This window comes from Monosiga brevicollis, genomic scaffold (genome assembly GCF_000002865.3).
Source record: "Monosiga brevicollis MX1 MONBRscaffold_26 genomic scaffold, whole genome shotgun sequence".
Taxonomy (NCBI): Eukaryota; class Choanoflagellata; order Craspedida; family Salpingoecidae; genus Monosiga; species Monosiga brevicollis.
In genome coordinates this window covers 92641-105933 of record NW_001865063.1, presented here as the reverse complement: position 1 = coordinate 105933, position 13293 = coordinate 92641, and the positions used below count along the sequence as shown (strand labels likewise).

General features: G+C 54.5%; 2 protein-coding genes across 2 annotated transcripts; one reads left to right on the top strand and one right to left on the bottom strand.

The window, feature by feature from the left end:
- Positions 1-588: 588 nt before the first annotated feature.
- On the top strand, positions 589-10297 carry MONBRDRAFT_28406 (uncharacterized protein; the record flags this gene model as incomplete). Its single annotated transcript, XM_001748886.1, has 25 exons — positions 589-665; positions 755-845; positions 941-1008; positions 1167-1289; positions 1396-1490; positions 1620-1729; positions 1760-1946; positions 2017-2154; positions 2527-2563; positions 2659-2808; positions 2923-3466; positions 3575-3626; positions 3710-4242; positions 4409-4510; positions 4622-4732; positions 4829-4982; positions 6075-6469; positions 6557-6691; positions 6807-6941; positions 7030-7257; positions 7414-8001; positions 8086-8438; positions 8585-9056; positions 9227-9341; positions 9435-10297. 25 exons carry the CDS (start codon positions 589-591, stop codon positions 10295-10297), a joined length of 5856 nt encoding a protein of 1951 aa, XP_001748938.1.
- A 491-nt stretch (positions 10298-10788) lies between these two features.
- MONBRDRAFT_38480 (uncharacterized protein) lies at positions 10789-11882 on the bottom strand. The gene is made up of 4 exons (XM_001748816.1): positions 11763-11882; positions 11465-11608; positions 11274-11347; positions 10789-11074 (listed from the first exon to the last, which is right to left on the bottom strand). Exons 1-4 carry the CDS (start codon positions 11851-11853, stop codon positions 10919-10921), a joined length of 465 nt encoding a protein of 154 aa, XP_001748868.1. The 5' UTR covers positions 11854-11882; the 3' UTR covers positions 10789-10918.
- Positions 11883-13293: the final 1411 nt, after the last annotated feature.

The following is a 13293-nucleotide window of genomic DNA, read 5'->3' as shown; positions in this document are numbered from 1 at the left end:
GAGACAGAGGCAGAGGCAGAGGCAAAGGCAGAGACAGAGAGAGACAGAGACAGAGACAGAGGCAGAGGCAGAGGCAAAGGCAGAGACAGAGCTGTTAGAGATCTCAGAAGGGGTTGTGACAGGCGCCGATCGAAAAGTATTTGGCGCCATTGCGCCTACACAAAATAACCCTAACCGTGTTTACTGTAAAGTAAAATACCCCGTAGCCATGCTGACATTTGCTTGCCTCCAAAGTCTACCAACTTTTACACTATACCTCATTAAAAGTGTTAAAAGTGTGACTTTGGTCACACTATCTCATAGACCACCCCGACAACGAGCGAAAAACCGGACGACGCGTTTGTTCTTCAATTTTTTGTATTTTTTTTCGACGCTGCGCGCTCTTTCGGTTGCTTTCGGTAGCTCGCTCGCTCGCTCGGTCGGTTGCTTGATCGTGTGCGGGGAGTGGCGCCACGGCTCCTTGGTTTCCCGTGCCTCGTCACGGCTTGGGCATGGAAGAGCCTTGAGTGCCGGTTCCTCTTTGAGATAAACACCGCTGGCAAGGCCTGTGCTTGATTTGTCTGCCAAGCCCGGCTGTGACCAGCCACCATGGCTGTAGAGCCCGAGGCCCCAGGCATGCAAAATTATGAGCGCCTCAAGCAGATCGGGTCAGGCTCGTATGGCAGGTAAGATCCAATCCGTTGGCCCACGCGCTTGGTGCCTCAGCTTTTGCTCAACAGTCTCGCATCTGCTTGTTGCCCCACCATCTGAACAGCTGCATCCTGGTGAAGCGCCGGCGCGACAGCCAGCTGTGCGTCATCAAGCAGATCCAGCTGGAAAACATGACCCCGCAAGAGGAAGAAGAGGTTGGCATCAAGCATGGTGCTTCTTTTGTTGGGTCCCTGAGCACTTCAGTCCACCTGACTGCTTTTTATGCTTCCGTCTCACCCTCGGCCGATAGGTCCGCATGGAGGCTCGCATCATGATGTCCCTCCGCCATAGTAACATTGTGGCCCTCGTTGATCCAACGTCAGTCCAATGAGATATGCCTGCCTGACGACGCTCGTCTTTCTTTCTTGGTCTCATTGCCATCACTCTTACACCCTCGCTTCTCCACTGCCTGTTGCCATGCCGGTTCCTCCTTCCTCTCTCCATGGGCTCTTGATCTTCGCTACTGCCCCACACAGGTTTCGTGTGGGCAGTGTGCTTCACATGGTCATGGAGTACGCCGAAGGTGGTGACATGAGTCGGGCTATAGAAGGCCAGCGACGCTTGGGGGCCCGCTTCTCCGAGAAGAAAATCATGAACTGGTGCGCAGCTGTTTGCCACGACTCGAATGAACTCGACGAACCTGACTGACGGCATCGCACGCTGTTGACGCATCCTCATGGCTCCTTCATCACTGCCTCTTCGCAGGCTCGTGCAGCTAGTGGCAGCGCTGGCTTTTGTTCATTCAAAGAACATTTTGCACCGAGATATCAAAGCTCAAAACGTCTTCCTTACACGTGGAGGTTCGTGCCACCTGGGCCACTGTGCTCGCAAAGCACCCCGAACGTGACAGGCTCTGATAATGTAGCTTGCTTCACCTTCAACTTTAAACCACACCGGCCTGTCTCGTTTTCGGACATGATCGGGCGTAGGCATCGTCAAGCTTGGTGATTTTGGCATCTCCAAAGTTCTCAACTCTCAAACCCAGCTTGCTTCGACCATCATTGGCACGCCTTATCATCTGTCACCCGAAATCTGCGAGGTATTGGACTCATGCTAGCCCCTTTTGTAGCAAGCGCTAAAGATCAAGGATATGAATTCTCGACTGGTCCTTACATGGCGCATGAACTGTCAGGACAAACCATATGGCAAGAAGTCAGACGTTTGGGCTCTGGGCTGCTTGCTCTACGAAGTGTGCATGCTTCGCAAAGCCTTTAATGCCCAAAGCTTTCCTGCCTTGGTCATGCGGATTATGCAAGGTTTGTTCGTTTGTCCACGCATGTACACCTGGTGTCGTTGGCCTGCGGCACGGCAATCATCGTGACACAGTCCTCATCTTGTGCATGGTCTCCATCGCTGCATGTGGCTTGCAACAGGAAAATTCTTACCTCTCAGCGACAGCTATTCCGATGGCCTACGAGATGTTGTGGAGTCGATGCTACGCTCTGAGCCCCAACACCGCCCCTCGTCAGTACACCCCCCCCCCCACCTCAACACACACACACACACACACACACACACACACACACACACACACACACACACACACACACACACGCACTTCTTGTTATCTCTCTTTCGTGAGCTTCACACCTCATACCCAAGCCAACCTCTCACGATCTGTCGTGAATACGCACAATGACCACAGCATGGACGAGACGCTTCATCACCCATTCATCGTAGCGTGGTGTGAAGAGAATCTTGTGCTTCCAAAAGCTCATCGGCGACAAGAGATGGAGGCTATTCATGATGAGGAGTCACGCCGTGAGCGTGCCTCGGTTTCCGAGCCCTCTCCAGCGTCACCACCCCCCGTTGCTAGTCACGTGGCAATGCCTCCAGCTGTCACCTTTGCGGTGGAGCTGGAGCCTGCTAAGCGGTTGGTGACAGTACTCTCCTATTATCTCTTGTGGTGTCTTCGCGCGGCAGGGCGCCGGTCTCATGCTCTCAACTCGGTGGCTGTGATCTATGCAGAGTACCCCCTTCACTTCGCCGTGCCCAGGAGAACGTCGTACCGCCAACGAATGCAAGTAATACAGTGATAAAAACATCAAAAGCTGCTGAGCCCGCGCAAGCACTGCCTTCTAGCGTGTCCTTTGACGTCGAGCTTGCTCCGCCGCGCAGGTAAATGAAAGACACATCTGGAGCATGCAAATGCTGTTTATCATCTACCTCTGCCGCTCTCAAGCTCATATTTCATCCCTTTTTGCTTTTTTTCATGCTTGTTGCATTTTGCAGGGCACCGCAGGCTGGAAAGCAGGCCGATGGTCCTCGCGGCAAAAAGCCGGTCTCTTCGTCGTCAGCGGGCTCTGGTGCCAAGAAGAGTACCAACGAGGCGAACTTGGCGAGCAATACCAGGTCGACAGCTGCGCAAAGATCCACAGGCATCGGTGCAGCACGGAGTCAACCGCAGGCCAGTGTGGCAACGCGTGGTACCAAAGCTCCTTTGCGTACTTCTTCACAGAATCGGACCAGTACCCTCTCTGTGGCTGCATCGGCGCCAGCGGCCAATTTTGGCGCAACAGTAGTGCTTGAGTCTAAGAAGACTCGCTCCAAAACTGGTAGCTCAAGCTCCAGTTCTAGCTCGACGCTCCAAAGCGGCACCAGTACACTTTCCAATGGTCCTCGCTTGACTGCAAATGCCAAAACTTCCACGACAACGGTCCGCAAGTCCAAAGGCGGTCCCAGTACAGCGCAGAGCGCCCCCCGAGGCGTTGCAAGTCGGTCCCTTGATGCCCAGCGGAACGCCATGAAACGCGATGCCAAACAAAAACGTGATGAGGTGTGTGTATGTGTGTGTGTGTGTGTGTGTGTGTGTGTTTGTGTGTGTGCTGGCATGCTAGCGCGTATCAATGGGCACTTATCAAGGCTCGTGCTTGTGAGCTTGTAGGAAAAACGCTCTCTGAAAGAACACGAGCAGCGCCTTCGTGCCCTCAAGTCGAGTACGCTTTGCTTGCTTGGTTTGACTGGCCCACATTGGTGACTGTCACATCTCACCCGCGTCATCGCCGCTGATGAACATTAGACGTGCAATCCAAGTTGCAAGTCCCTCGCAAAGGCGGTATTGCAAAAGGCGGAGGGACAAAGAGTAGCGAAGGACGAAGTGGTGCGTCGGTGCCAGAGACCAGCAAAGCCAAGGCTGCCCCGAAACGCCGAGCAACTTCAGGATCAACGACCTCCAGTCCCGCGGGCTCTTCAAAGACGTCAACCGCTAGCACGCCGGACATGTCTCCCAAGGAGCGAGTGGAGCAGCAGCGGAGTGACTTGCGTCGCCAAATCCAAAAGGCTCGACAGGATGCCAAGCGGAATGGCGCAGGGGCGGAAGTGGCAGTTGAAATTCTGCTCAGCGATCGTGTCCGGCAGTTGCCGACCGAAGAATTTGGCACACAGGATCTTGGGCCGGTCTCTTCACCCACAGTGGGGGCGCCAAAACTGAGTCAGTCTCGTCTGGCTGAGCCAGCATTGGGGGACGCATCAAATGGCGGACCTGAAACGGAGGATTCATCAGGTCTACGCCAAAGTACACAGTCGCTATCGGATGTAGATACTGAGGTTATGGTAAGTGACTGCTCCCAAAGTGCATGTCGTCGCGGTCTGCACGGGGTCGGACGTGCGCGTGAAAACTCGCGCGCTCATCTTGTTTGACCTTTTTCTTTTTTTTTTTTTCTTCTTCTCCTTTTTCTTGCGGGGCTTGGGCTGGTCGGTTGAATATGGATGTGTGTAGCGTGCAGCGGAGACTGTGGTACAAGCGGTCAAGGCGCCGCGGGTTACTGACGAGTCTGAAGAAGAACATGAGGCGAGCCTTGACTCCTTGTCACCCCGCCAGGTAGGGGCTCACTGCCAGGTTGAGTGCGAGCACATGCTGTGTCTTGCTTTGTAGCTGTATTTTAACACCCCTTCCTTTTTTTTCCAACGAACTTTTCTCTTTTCTCTCTAGCCACGGGGCTCGGACGTATTGGACCAAGCTGCTGTTGAAGCACTTGCGCATAGGGCCATGATGGTGCGCGGCGAGCTCCTTCATCGCCTCGGCGAGGCTGTCTTTGAACAGGTGAGCGCTGGCTGCAGGCATTTCTGCGTGCATTGCCATGTCCGTGTTTCGCTTTTTCGTGTTGTTCACCTGGAAGGCCTTTTCTTCCCAATGTAGCTTTATCAAGCGGTGAACGACGCCGCTCAGGAGGGGACCGATGAGCCCTCTGACGAGATTGATAGTGAAGCTGGCGACGATGCTATTTTGCCCAACACAGAGCTACTTGCTCACTTGCATAGCTTGTTGGGAGCGGCTCCAGAGCCTGTCCGAGGTCGGTGATACTTGGTTCACCCCTCCAGTTACCCGTCTCTGTGGACTTTTGTTCTGTTTCGGCATTCACTCACTCACGCACGCACGCCTGTTCATCGTCTTCTGCTCCATGATGGGCATGGGCAGACGAACAAGGGGTGATTCGCAAGTTGATGCACCTCCAGTACCTTGAGGGCCAAGTTCTTGGCCATGAGATCGTCGGCGCCTCATCGGCCGAAGCGAGCACGCCACCAAAGCGCCTGATTTTAGGATAGCCATTTGTTCCTCTTCTTTGATTTACCGTTTCCCTACTAATCTATTCATCGAGCTTGTTTGTTGGCCCAGCCCTTTGACTTTGGGTCCAGGTTTCCTCCGCCTCGACCGCGGTGCCCGCGCCTCGAAAAGTGTCGCGAATCTCGCGCGAGCAAAGTTACCGCATGTGGAGAGGAAGATGCAGTTTTGTATAGCAGCTCAGTGTTGACTCGAGAAGGGGTTTGAGCAGTTGTTAACGAAGCAGATGACATCAAACAAACCATTTGCGCCATCTCAGCAACCTCAACTAGAAATGAGCGCCATAAACCACAAAGTCATCTTCATATTGTATGTAAGTAAACATTAACAATGCTACAACTTCTTCATAATACTCTACAATAACTGAGAAGATGACAGCGACAACTGCGAGTATCGCGACGATAACTGCATTTAAACGACGAGACCGACAGCAGCACGACAACTCGACACGACGACGACGACGACGACGTGCGCGCGTCGATCTGTTTGGCAAACACGGCAGCGCGAGCCGGTTGGTTCAAGAGGCATGGGCTTGGAGCTGGAGCTTGGGGCTGGAGACCTTTGCGTAGTAGCAAGGATCAAGGCATGGTGAGGGGTTTTTGGAACGGCAGGGCTGAGAGCATCGCATGAGCTGCGTCTGCTGCTTGAGCCAATCAGCGGAGACAGCGGTCGTCAGGGGCTCGCCCCTGCTCGAGTCAGCGGCCTGGTGCGACCTTGGCGCCGTCTTTGGGGCCTGCTTGATCGAGACTTTGAACAGGGGCAAGGGACGAGCTTACAATGTCGGATGCGCGATTGACGATTCACCAGCCGCTGCTCGTCCCAGATGATGAGCCCGAACTGGAGGGCCTGGGTGAATCCTGGGATGCCGATTCGGGGCAGGTTCGAGCATTGCCCCTCGCCAATCGTGATGAGGTCTTTGAGCTCCTGTGCAAGGCCTACGAGCCCACCGAGGAGGGGCAACGTGCTTCTCGGCAGCTTGACATTGTCATGGACGTCGATGCCACGCTCGTGGTCACGGGTCTGTTGCAACATGCGACCTACCTCATGCTCGAGGGTCGCCACTATCTCAAGTTTCGAAACCACCCCGTCTCGCAAACGCGCGTGGCAGCCTTTCGGTGGCTCTATCAGAGTGTCTGGAATTTTCTCCCTTGGCTTGAAGTCCTTGCTGCTTCGATTCCCCTGCTTCTGACCCTTTTTGAGTTTCCAGCCGTCTTCAAGGTTGGCCGTCAAGTCCGGATTCTCCTGGCCTTTGTCGAGTTATTCTGTCTCCTGGCTTTTGTTGGCATTTACTACTTGCGGAGCCAGGTGGTTGGGGGCTGGTCGGCCTGGTTGCAACGCTTGGGCAACCGTGTGCGCGTTGCCATCTGGCTCTTACTCCTCATCGATGTCATCGTGGCCGTGGCCGATCCAGCTTATGATGCCAGCCGCATACTCCGCCTGGTGCGTCACCTGTTCCGCCCCCGATCGCATTGCCTTCTGTTTGCAGACAACCTGGACTCACTTTTCTTCTTTCCTCTGCTCTCTTGCTGATTTGACTGTTTGGGGTGGGGTCCAGCTTCGGCCATTCTTCCTGGTCGATACCTTTCTGTGCTCGGGTGCGCGCCGGGTTGTCCAGCAAACTCTGTTTACATCCGTGCGCGCCATCGATATGGTGCTTCTATTCATCACCTACGTCCTGTTGTGGAGCATTGTATGTTGCGAAATTGTACTCAGCCGACCATGGGTTTGCCCCGCGGTCTGGAACAGGCCTCAGCTCATCGTCGCTGTGCTCTGTGTAGGTGGCCCATGCCTTCTTCGGGCCAGAAAGCGTGTACGCAACCCACTTGAAGAACAGAACCGCCGCCGCAAACCTTCCTGATGTGGCTGGAGTTGATACACACTTTATCACCTTCAACCAGTCCGTCGTGTCCATGTTCGTGGCCATCACCACAGCCAATTATCCTGATGTTGGCATGCAGACCATGTTTAGTTGGCAACCCAATGCCCTCTTCTTCGTGATTTACATGGTGCGGGGTTTTTTTTCCTTGTTTTTCCCGCATGTCCCCAACCCCAACTTGGATCCAAGATCTCCATCCCCCGCCTTTCCCCATCCATTTTTTTTTCCCGCCTCACCTGCTTTGCCTTTGTCCTTTTGCTCTTGCTTGCGCTGGGCGCGTTGACAGTTTCTTGGCGTTTACTTTGTGCTCAACTTCTTTCTGGCCGTGGTCTATGAGAACTTCTTGAACTTTGAGAACACCAAGCAGTGTTCCATGATCCTGCATCAACGCCGGGCCCTTCGACGCGCTTACTGCCTGGCTGTGCGTGCCAGCGTGCTCGAGCGACGTTTGACAGGCGGTGCCGATGCCGACCGGTTCTCCCTGCAGCCCGATTCTCTGATGGAGGATGCGCATGATGCTGCTGCTGAGTCCGGGGCTACGGCCAAGGATAACGGTTCAGACGCGACACCACCACCCAGTCACGGACATGATGGCAGTGCAGAGAGTGATGAGCACGAACATCTGAAACACGGCAGTCAACTGGTCGTGCGCGCGCTTCAGGATCCCGACAAGCCTTTGCTGACCCGCGATATCTTTGACCGCTTGGTGCTGGGGATCGAGCCTCGTTTGGGTGCAAAGCAGCGATTGCTCGTCTTTGCTTATTTGACGCGTCTGCAGCACCGGACGGACCAGCTGACCCACAATGAACAGTCGCGAGCGAATACGAGCCGGCGCCAGCCGAAGCGCTGCATCTCACTGAACGAGTTTTATGGGGTAAGCGGCCTGTCGCTGGTTGTGCTTGCATATTTATATTGTGGAGGCTAACGTTTGTGCGTACATCGACCATCTGCTTGCCAGCTCTTTGATGCGCTGGAAAACGACTGGGCGTTGGATCGACGAGCCACCTTGCGGCAGGTGACGACAAGTCCTGATCCCTTTGCCTACGGCACAAAAGAACCGTGGCATACCATCAAACGCGCGTGCGCATTTGCCGACACGACCTGGTTCCATCACGCGGTGACGACCGTCATCTTGCTCAATCTGGCCTTTGTCGTGGCCAATGCTAGCAAAGGGCGAGACACGCGTTTCCTGGACGATGGAACCTACGGTGAATGCCACACGCATGTGTGGGAATATGCCTTTTTCGCATTTTATGTCATTGAGGTTTTTGCCAAGTTGGGCGTCTACGGCCGTGTCATCTATTTCAAAGGGTGTGTCAATCGCGGGTCTGCCACCTGAAGATTGGACCTTTACAACTGCACTGCTGAGCTGTCGCGACCACGCTGGTCAATGACGTTGGGATCCTCACTCTTGACTGGTTGCGCGGCTCGGAATGTCCTTTTTTTTTTTTTCCTAGAAAATGGAATCGGTTTGACTTTTTTGTTGTGGCGCTGTCGGCCTTTGGCTTTGTGTTGGAGGCTCTGCTGAGCGCCGATTCGGGCTCATGTGGTCACGGCAAGGATGGCGGATCGCTTGTCCGCGTGGTGGCGGTCGTTTTTCGATGCCTGCGCATGACGCGGGTGGTCCGCATTCGCAAGAGCTTCCGGCATGTTCTGCTGACCATCACTTTTGTGATTCGCAAGATGTTTCGATACATTCTTGTGCTACTGCTGGTCATGTACAGCTTTGCCGTCATTGGGATGGTATGGTTCCACCATACGGTGGCCGAGGACTGCTCCTGGTCTGACCCGACTGCATGGGAGCCCTGCGGCTTTGCCTTTGACCCATCCCAGGCCACCTACTACCAACTCCAGAACTTTGACAACGTGCTGCTGACTTTTAACACGCTCTTTACGCTGTTGATTGTGAATAATTGGCAGCTTGTTATGGTATGTTGTAGGGATCTCGACGCGATGGCCTCTCTTTGTCACCGGATCATTCTCCCTCGCCCCTTGCGGCTGGCTCCTGCTCTTTATCTTTATTTCTTTTTGATCTTGATCTTGTATTTGACGATTTGACGATTTGACGATTTGACGATTTGACGATTTGGTGCACATAGGAAGGACATGTGGCTGTGGCACCCGGCAAAACGGCGGCACGCATCTTCTTTTTTGTGTTCTATCTCTTTGTCGTTTTGATTGTGCTCAACATTATCATTGCATATCTGCTGGATGGTACGTCCATGTTGCTATGGAGGAGAGCTTTTGGCCGGCGTTGGCTTTTGGTGGCATGGAGAGGGTTTCATTGCAAGTGGGGTTGTTGCTTAGGGTTTCTCAAGCTGCACGGGTTGCTGGAGAAGCACGCGGAGAATGACTTGAGTGAGGAGCAGCGGGAGCGATCGCGCTTGGCGCAAGAGTCGGCACTTCAACGGAAAGAGACTGCCAGGCATGCCGAGCAGGAGGCGGGTCTGGAGGGCCAGGTCATTCGCCTGGGCTCGCATTTGCAAGTGGGGGCCACCGTAACCTTGGCGCTGTCCCAGCACGCGCTGGCGGAGCAGAATGCGGCACAGTTGTACGATTCGTTCATGTTAAGCGTGGCTCAGTCGGCATTTCCCATCTTGCAGCAATCAGCACTGTCCCTGCGCTTGCTGACCCAAGGGCAGACGGTGGTGATTTGTTCGGTGCCGACCCCGGCGGCGCTGTCTGTCATGTCTGCGGCTGAGCCGTTGGTCGAGTTCAAGCGCCGCGTATTGCCACTTTTGACGGAAATGTATGAGGGGCATCAACGTGAGCAGCGGGGCGCGGAAGAAGCGGCGGCAGTGTCATTGGACACAACGTCAGCGGTGTCACTGACGGGGGCTAGGCCGGGTCGAGAGGCACGCTTTACCGTGGCATTGGATGACGCGCATCGCTGCTTCCCCTCGGGGGATGCAGATCTGCAAGTGGTGGCGCTTTTGTCGCAGTATGCAAGTAGGCGAGCCTTGGATAGCGTCGGGTTGCAGTACGAGGCGAAGCGCGAGATCACGCGCGATTCGATTAGCCGGGCCTTGCAAGGTGAAGAGTTGGAATGGGCCTGCATCCAGGACGACAATCGGGCACGCATCCGTGTAGAACGAGACCCGTTGCATTTTTTCCGCTTTGATACGCTGGCAGCCGACGATCCCGCGCACGGCGAGCTGGACGAGGGCTAAAGCTCTTTTGGAATCTGCACGTTTCTGCCACGATTTTCTCCCCCACGTTCCCAGGGCTGATGTGTGAGTTGTTGGCTTTTTTTTTTTTTTTTTTTTGGTTTTTTGTTAAACGCGAGTATCTACGCTGTTGTTTTTATGTGAACTATTCTGCTGCAGCTGCCTCTCTGGATCGCAGCGACAGTGCTTTCCTAAGACGCCTCTCTTTTCTTTTTCAAATGGGAGGCGGCCGGTAGCGCGATGAGAGCTTCAAGTGTTTTGCTTCTTTATTCTTCTAGTCAGTGTGCAGGATTGTGTGTTGGGCTGGGCTGAGCCTCGCATGGCATGCAGGAGCTTGTGGCAACTAAGCATGTGGAGGAGAGAATTGAACAATAGGTGATGAAATCACTTCATTTCATCACAAAAAAAGGGGTGTGGGAAGGAATCATGATGGCATGCGTGTGATGAACTTGGAGGGCGCCCTGAAGGGCCAAGATGGTTTGAAGGGGAGCTGTTGAGGGTTGAAAAGTGGATTTGGGTAGGCACAAAAGCACAATTGGAAAAGGGGGGGATGGAGGTACGGTAAGGATTTGAGGTTATGGAGGCCTAACGTGGTGATAGGAGAGAAGGCGAGGGAAGCGCAGCTTAGAGTTCACCCGACTCGAGGTACTTGTCGTACTGCTCCTTGGTCATGAAGGAGTCGACGGCAGCGAGATCCTCGGCTTCCAGCTTGAAGATCCAGCCTTCAGACTCGGCAGCCTCGTTGATCAAGCTGGCCTGATCACGCAGTGCCTCGTTGACCTATCACGAAAAGCAGAACCGGGTTGAGAACTCAGATGAAGAGCGATGGCGAGCTGAAGAAGAAGAAGAAGAAGAAGAAGAAGAAGAAGAAGAAGAAGAAGAAGAAGAAGAAGAAGAAGAAGAAGAAGAAGAAGAAAGGGTCGACTTTTGAAGCAGGGTGTGCAGAAAACAGGTTGTGAAAGTGGGTGTTTTGGCGCACCTCGGCAATGGAGCCGGCGACGGGGGCGTAGATTTCGCTGGCAGCCTTGACCGATTCAACAGCAGCGGCATCCTCTGTCATTGGGGGAAAGAAGGGAGACGATGATGCGTCAGGGTGAGACTAGAAGGTAGGTGGGGAGGGGAGCAAGAGATGGGTGGGAGCGGGGTGTGGGCAGGGGGGTGTGGGCGTACCACCAATGTCCTTGTCATCACCAATTTCGGGAAGGTCGACAAAGACGATATCACCAAGAGCCGACTGGGCATAGTCGCTGATGCCAACGGTGACAATGTTACCAGAGACCTCGACCCACTCGTGAGACTCGGTGTAGCGCTTGGCTTCAGGGCGGGAAAGGTGGGGGGAGGAGGAGGAAGGAGGGTGAGATGGCGAGATGGCGAGATGGCGAGACATGGATGACGTCGAGGGGAGGAGGGGCTGAAAGAAGGGGGTGGGTGATGGGTGGATTGAGCACGTGTAAATCAGGGAGCGTACCGAAGAGAGAAGCCGAGGTGGAGAGGGGGCGGAGGGCCAGGCGCATGGCCATGGGGGCGGCGGTACGCTGCAAAACTTGACGAAGAGCCATCTTCTTGTTTGTGATGAAGAGCTGAAGCGTGTGCCGTCTAATTGCGAGAGCCTGGAGCAGACAGAAGCAGGAGGCGGGAGGTGAGGCGGCGGCATTTGTTGCAAATCAGACCGCCGCACTTGATGCCAAATTGATATGCGCGCGCGCGCGCGCGCAACATCAGGGTAAAAGGGGGCTACAGCACAGAGTCTGGAGCATGATGGGAGGCGCCACGACCACTCGCCCTCGACGACAGCACGTGATGGTGTGTGTGTGTGTGTGTGTGTGTGTGTGTGTGTGTGTGTGTGTGTGTGTGTGTGTGTGTGTGTGACTGTTTGCTGGGAGTCGATGCTTGGAAGCGCAGCGGAGACGACTGCACAGAGGTAGATCGGTGCAAAGACAGTTGCGCAGTCCACGTGCCCGCCACCACTCAAGACCCGCTGCCCTCACCACAAGAAAGAGAGAGAAGAGAGAGAGGGAGGGAGGAAGAGAGAGAGAGAGAGACGGAGGCAGAGACAGAGAGAGAGACAGAGAGAGACCGAGAGAGACGGAGACAGAGAGAGAGAGAGAGAGACAGAGACGGAGACAGAGAGACAGAGACAGAGAGAGAGAGGGGAGAGAGGGGAGACAGACACGGAGAGATGAAGAGAGACAGAGTGACAGAGATAGAGAGAGGCGGAGAGAGGCAGAGACAGACGAAGAGAGACAGACAGACAGACAGACAGACAGACAGACAGACAGACAGAGAAACAGAGGCAGAGAGACAGAGACAGAGAGGCAGAGACAGAGAGGCAGAGACAGAGAGGCAGAGACAGAGAGGCAGAGACAGAGACACACAGAGAGAGAGAGAGAGAGGGCGCGAGCGACCAACTGACACACGTTGACAGCGGCCTCACCGCGAGAAATCATGTCCACTCACACACACACACATCCACAAGTCAAGGCCAAACCAGATCCAAACAGCGCCACCACAAAGACGCAGCGCCACCACCACCACCACCACCACCAGCAGCAGCAGCAGCAGCAGCAGCAGCAGCAGCAGCAGCAGCAGCAGCAGCAGCAGCAGTGTGTGTGTGCGGCGACGTTACCTTTTGAAATGGCGATCGTTGCTGTCAGTCACACTTCTCTTCTTACAAAAGGACTTTTGACGCGCCTCTGATTCTCTGGCTCTTGTTCGCTTTCTCTCTGGTGGGCCGATGTGATTGTGCTGTGTCCCTGGGCTTCGTTGGGGATTAAGCTGTATTTCCTCGATCTGTGAGGTCATGAAACAAGGCGCTCTCTGAAATGGGGTTGCACATACGTCTCCTCTCTTGTTTCAGATCGCCTCGCCCTCTTACTCTCATTGGTGTAATCGCCCAGCTTGCGAAAACGGGAATGCTTAAAGTCCTGCTTTTCCTCGCGAAACAATACGCGATCACAACAAAAAGAAAAAGGGATGATGCAACACCCACGATTGTCTGA

Excerpts from the sequence above, each read along its gene's own strand:
- MONBRDRAFT_38480 (XM_001748816.1), bottom strand. The coding sequence starts at position 11,853 with ATGGCTCTTCGTCAAGTTTTGCAGCGTACCGCCGCCCCCATGGCCATG. Across the intron at positions 11,348-11,464 it reads TGATGACAAGGACATTGGTG|AGGATGCCGCTGCTGTTGAA; the intron begins GTACGCCCACAC and ends CCCCAATGACAG. Across the intron at positions 11,075-11,273 it reads TCGCCGGCTCCATTGCCGAG|GTCAACGAGGCACTGCGTGA; the intron begins GTGCGCCAAAAC and ends TTTTCGTGATAG.